This window comes from Dasypus novemcinctus, chromosome 3, assembly GCF_030445035.2.
Source record: "Dasypus novemcinctus isolate mDasNov1 chromosome 3, mDasNov1.1.hap2, whole genome shotgun sequence".
Lineage (NCBI taxonomy): Eukaryota > Metazoa > Chordata > Mammalia > Cingulata > Dasypodidae > Dasypus > Dasypus novemcinctus.
In genome coordinates, this window is record NC_080675.1 from 180,428,593 (window position 1) to 180,434,592 (window position 6,000).

Genomic DNA, 6,000 nt, shown 5'->3' on the forward strand with positions numbered 1-6,000 from the left:
CAGCCCCTCACGTTTGCAGCCTTCCCATGGGCAGGTGTGGCACTGGGTGTTGGGGTGCCATCCCCTCTAGGGTCCAGGGGCTGCTCAAAGCTCAGCACAAGGCCAGGCCTGTCCTGAGGGGGGGTCTCTCTCCCCGTCTCACCTCCTACACATCTGTTTGATGCCTTCAGTGAGATTCAGAGGGCCACGGCCCAGGTTAAAGTATCACTACATTATCCCTCCTCACAATAGTTCATTTTGTGAAAGCTGCATGGAGGAAGCCGTCGACACTTAATCTAGTTCCAGACAAAGACCGAACAGGGAAATGGCCCTGCACCCCAGGGTGATCGTGGGGTGGACCCCAGGGGCCTGAGGGTGATTGGAACTCCTCAGAAAGCAGGTTCTACAGATGCACCCCAATTATGACTTCCTGGGGAGCCTGGGCCTCTGGCATGTTCCATGGAAAGTTCTGGGGCAGGCCAACGCATAGACGAAAGGTTAGGGACCCACCAGCATCAGCAGGTCTGCAGCTCTGTTTAGCACAGAATTAAGTGTTGCAATTTTGAAATTGGGTCCCCTATGGGAAGAGACCTCAGTCCATCTAAAAATAGCCCTTTAGAAGGGGCTTTCTGCCAGGAGCAGGCCTGGCGAGGAGATGCTTGGGTGGCGTCTACGCCAGTGGAGTCTTCGGTGTGCCATTTCCCCTAGGAATGTTTGCTTGTTTCTCCAGGGTAACTCGGGTATTTCATATCACCAGAAAAGGAGGCACACTGAGTTCCAAAGAAATTAGAAGAATGGGGAAGTATACTTCTATCTAGTGTACAGTTGTGGAAAACGGTCTTAACACCCAGGTTAGTACCTCAGATGGCATTAATACTTTAATTTGCTCTTCAGTAAAGACTTGTATCCAGAATGTGAAATTTCAATTTGAAAAAGCCCCCCTTATCTTTATCAAATCTCCTATGTGAGAATTTTTAAATCCAGGAAGCAAAAACCCTGAATGGCAGTGAAGCCTCCAAAATGACCTTTTCCAATCAAGCCGAGGGCCGGGTTTGACAGATGTGCGACTTCACATAATGAAAGTGACAGGATCGTGTGGCACGGTGCCTCCCCCATCCCCCCGGGTTTGCATATGGAGATGAGATTCAGGGGCTCGCGGGTTGTCTAATGAGGTGAACTCTCTTCCCCTCAGGTGGATGCTCACGGAAATATCCTGCTAACGTCGCTGGAGGTTCACAACGAAATGAATGAGGTCACGGGAGGCGTCGGCGACAGCAGGAATTCAGCAATATCCTTTGACAACTCAGGAATCCAGTACAGGAAACAAAGCATGCCCCGGGAGGGGCACGGACGGCACATGGGGGACAGAAGCCTCCCGCACAAGAAGACCCACCTGCGGAGGAGGTCTTCGCAGCTCAAAATCAAGATCCCCGATCTCACCGACGTGAATGCCATAGACAGGTGGTCCAGGATCGTGTTTCCATTCACCTTTTCTCTCTTCAACTTAGTGTACTGGCTGTACTATGTCAACTGAGTGACTGTACTTGATTTTTCAAAGACTCCATTTAACACTGAGTGAAATATTACTCTGCCTGTCAAGTTTTTATACCTGTTACACACACAGACACACACCCGCAGACACGCACATATATACATACGCAATTGTATATATATGTGAACTTTCTCAGCATATATATAAAATACACGTGTATATGAGGATGTATGTGTATAGGTTTATACACACAGGTGTACTTACCCACGTGTATGTAAGCCAGATACACATACATATATACATTCTGCAGCTATGGACAATTTAACACAGAATGCATATTAAAGAAAGTCATAGTTTTTTTTTCCTTTTTTAATTGAAAGGGTCAAGCATCATCTAAATATCAATGCCTTGAGAATGAGGGCGTAAAACACAATAACATCCCACAATGTGTCTTTTGTTACCATAATTTAGATGTTTTAGTTTAAAATTCAGAAAGCAACTCTTAGTTCATCCTCCGTAACTCACCCAGTAGTATTTATTACTAGTTGAAAATGAGTCACGCACTTCATGTCCTCGCTTTCAGTTTACCAAGCAAAGACTTTCCGGCTCTTTGGTGACGAGGTTTGTTTTGATCAGGCGTACGCTTTGTCTGTGGCGGGTTGTTGGATGAGGTGAGCCGCGGGCAGTGCACTCACCTGCCGCCTTAGACATAGGTAGCAGCCAAGTTGACGTTTGAACAGCGACCTTTTGAAAACCCAGCAGGAGTGAATGGCATCTCATTGTAAGTACTCTACTGTACAGTTATTTTTGTTCACTTGGAGTGGATCCAGCTTAAGTGTCATGTGGGAAAACGGTTGCACATTTTGACAATGTTTATTGGTATTTCAATCACCGAGAATGTGCTCCACGTTGCGTATGGATTCCTAGGCCCGGTATCTAATGGGAAGCGTAGACATCTTAGGCTATTTGTTACTCTACGGTAAAACCACCTAGGATGATTTCCCCCGCCCCCTGCATTTACATCACCAAGCATTCTTCGAACATTGTATGTTAATATAAAATATATTTGCATAATATGCATATATATGTATATTACCAAGATTTTGTTTCTTATGCTTGCTACCATGGCAGCATGCAATGTCATATTTTTTCTTTCTGGGATGTAACTACTTTCTATTACCTAGAGTTAAGATTGAAGCTGAAACACTTCTACTATTCGATTTCAGAAACCGAGAAACATCCTCATGCCTTTTGTTCTGTATCTGACACATGCCATAAGCATATCCAACTCCTAGACCGACCGGGACGCTGCAGGGCATGAGCAGTCCACGCCACACATCACCCAGAGACCCAGGACGTCCTCTTAAGGCAAAGGAGAGCCACCTGTCAACAAGCATGGCCATTTTGGTTCCTTCTGATCCACAGCCTCATCAGTATTTGGACTTTTTAAAGCTCGTAGAAACAAGACAAGGTGCACTGGTTTCATAGATGCAACCTTAACTTACTATTTAGATGAGATCTTTCTAAAGAAAAAAAAAGAGATGATATATTTTTTGTAAACAATATTTCTATCACAGGCATCCATAAACTGAAATGACTGCAGTTGTGCAAACAAGTGTCACAGTAAACTTAAGCATTTGGAGGGAAAAAACGCAAAATATGTGGGAAAGAACGACTAAATTAATACTTTGCCCCCAAATGCCACCTACGCCTCCCCGCCCCTCACCCCCGCTCTACCCAAAACCCAGGTCGAGTCCGGTGCCCCAGGTCTGGACCTGGCAGGCCCGCGCACGGGCCCCTCCCTCTGGGGACGCACCGGGGGTGGACGATCACGGGCGCTGGCCACAGCAACCTTTCATTTGTGGAAGTCTGTTATAGTTCAAAACCCACTGTCAAGGTAAACAATCCACAAAGTCTCATGCTAGACACAGCGACCGACTTTTACCCCTTCTTCCCTCCTTCCTTCCTCTCTTTTTTCCAAGTCTTCTTCCAGCTGCACCCTCTGGATTTATTTCAGTCTGGAGGCGAGCCAGTGATACATTGGTCTTTGGCTTTTCTCTGTTTTTGTCTTCATGGGTAACAGTGGGCAATCCTAAAAAGTTAAATCGATTGGGGAAAACCTTGTAAGTGGCCTTATCATTGTTAACGTGTTAAAGAAACAACAACAGCAAACATTTGTGAAGACCCTTACCCCTTTCAATACTTCAGGTATCTTTTTCTGTATCCAGTGATTCAAGGTGTGAACTCCACATGCAGAAGAGGGAGGGACCCAAAAATGCCAACGAACACGGACAGGAGCAGTTACTGCTCAGTGTAATTGTACAATTTATACTATTCAGAACTGTGACTTAAATTCTTTCTGGGAGAAAAGTGATTCAAGAACTTTTTGATGCATAGTTGAGGTACCCAAATATGAAAGGCAGAAGCCCCAGGGGACTCAGAAGAGCTGCAGTTCAACTTTCCAAGGTTTTCTGGATATAAAATTTGCATGGTATAGTCATAATAGCTTTTGAGCTTTTTGTATGCATTTGGCACCAAGATTGGGACCCACAACTTTGTAGACACTGCAATGAAGTTAACATATTAGCTATACTATAAGTAGTGTTTGTAACTACACAGATGCACATATACACACATGCACACAAATACACACATATTCTGTAAAAAACACAACTTTTTAAGATCCTTGGGTATGTGTTTGCTTTACTCCATTCCAGAATAAAATTGCTTTTCTTCTAATAAAATTATTTTATAGCTTCTCCATTTTTAAAAGTTGTGAGAAGTAGTGAGAAGCAGAACTTCTGGCTGTGCTAACAGAGTACAACTGAGTTTGGTTCCTTGTTCTGTTAAAATGACCTCTCATTACATAGTTAATTGAGCCCGGGAGAGAGCTGAACTGATGAATTCTGAAATCGGATTTTTCATTATCAAAGCAGGTGACCATTATCTGCATCCAGACCTGTTGAGTATGGAAGGTCTAGTTTAATTGGAGATATAAGATTTCTTTCTCAACAGCTGAAAGTAATAAAGAGAGTTTTCTAAGTAGCCCTGTCTTTCCAATATCCTTTGCAGGGACTCAAAATGTACAGAAGAATCTTATTATGACATGGGTTTTCATTGCCAGGGTTCAGTCACATTTGAAACAATTCAAGAGCCCTACTATATAAATCCACACAGAGAAAGATGCAGAGGACTTCCGGAACCTTTACAAGTGTCCACCAACCCCAGGACCGTACGGGGGCTGCACCGTCTACACCATGAGGCACTCATCACCCTAGCATCTCCAAAGAACTAGAAAGAATGTCACGATGCTCTTCCCCTTAGGTTTGAAAACAATATGGACATCTGCAATTTCATGTGATTCCAATGTCAGTACCCAGAACATTTGACATGCCTGCCATTCACTTAAAGGGCACTTATCTACTGTCCAACTGTGGAATTAGCATTTTCACCAGGAAGATGATTTCAGAGGAGATGCCAGGCAAATGTGGAACTGGCTTTAAGGGAACGGGCATTTTTCAGTCATAGGTGTGCATTTTAAGCTTCTAGTAGACAAGCCCATTGGTGTGTGCCTCAGAAAAGTGTGTGTAAGAAGAGAATGTGTCCAACTTTTGAATCTCCTGGCCTGAAGGTATAAACCAGGTCATGCTGCTGCTTTTGTCTATCTGAAAACCCATTTATATTTCTGGCCATTTTATGTAAGCAAAACTGAATAATTGCTGACATATTGTGTTACTCTTTAAAGTGGACTCTGGCCCTTAGGGTGAGTCCAAGTAACTTTGAATCTTGGGGCAAAGAGCTGCCCAGGTGGATTAAATTTTCCCAGGACACTAGCTAGTGTGCCTTGGATTGATTACCTCTTCTACTGCATTGAAAGGTGCCGTGTTGTCCTGAAATATTCAATTCCCGACACCTGGGTAAACAGCACCCTCCCAGGGAGTGACTCCTATACCACACCTCTCCATCGGTCCAGGCCCTGAACACGTCTTGTCCTTCTCATCCCACAGTTTTACTGCACAAGTCAGTGAGTGTTATTCAAGGTAAGTACAGGATTGTTCTAGTAGGAACAGATGATTGCTGTCATGATCAATTCCCATGTTGATTTCATTTTATTGTAAAGATAAAACCCAGTTTTACTTAAGTACATTGATGTAATCTTTTGGTATTATTTGACATGGAAAAAAAACAGCAAAATTGAGTGATAGATACAATATGAAACTTGTTGATGAATGAATTCAAATTTATTAAAAAAGGACTAACTGACAAATGCAAAGACTGATTTTTTTTTTCTTCCTTGGTTACCTATTGTTGAAATGGTGTGGTTATTTTAATTCTAAGCATTTTAGCTGCACATGATAATTTGGGTTATACTGAAGGTATGAAAGAAATAAGCCCCAAACTGACTGTAGGTAAAAACCAACTGAACCATTTTTTTTTTTAAATCACGATTTACTCTGAAATTCAAAGGAAAACTAGATGCAGAGATTCAGCCTACCCATGCCTTCAAATAAGCACTTTAAGAGAGAAAC

The 6,000-nt window shown here is 43.1% G+C and overlaps 1 protein-coding gene across 4 annotated transcripts in view; it reads left to right on the forward strand.

The window, feature by feature from the left end:
- Positions 1–5,738, forward strand: part of GABRB3 (gamma-aminobutyric acid type A receptor subunit beta3) — a 230,996-nt gene extending 225,258 nt beyond the window's left edge. For 2 of the 4 annotated variants that reach the window (XR_009185252.2, XR_009185251.1), the window contains exons 9-10: positions 1,172–2,252; positions 2,698–5,738. Coding sequence is in view for 2 of the 4 variants with exons in the window: in XM_058294816.2 (XP_058150799.1) it covers positions 1,172–1,513 (342 nt within the window). In the remaining 2 variants the exon portion in view is untranslated. Of the gene's footprint in view, positions 1–1,171 lie in introns of all 4 variants that reach the window. The other 2 variants (XM_058294816.2, XM_058294815.1) reach the window with 1 other exon arrangement.
- The last annotated feature ends 262 nt before the right edge of the window (positions 5,739–6,000 follow it).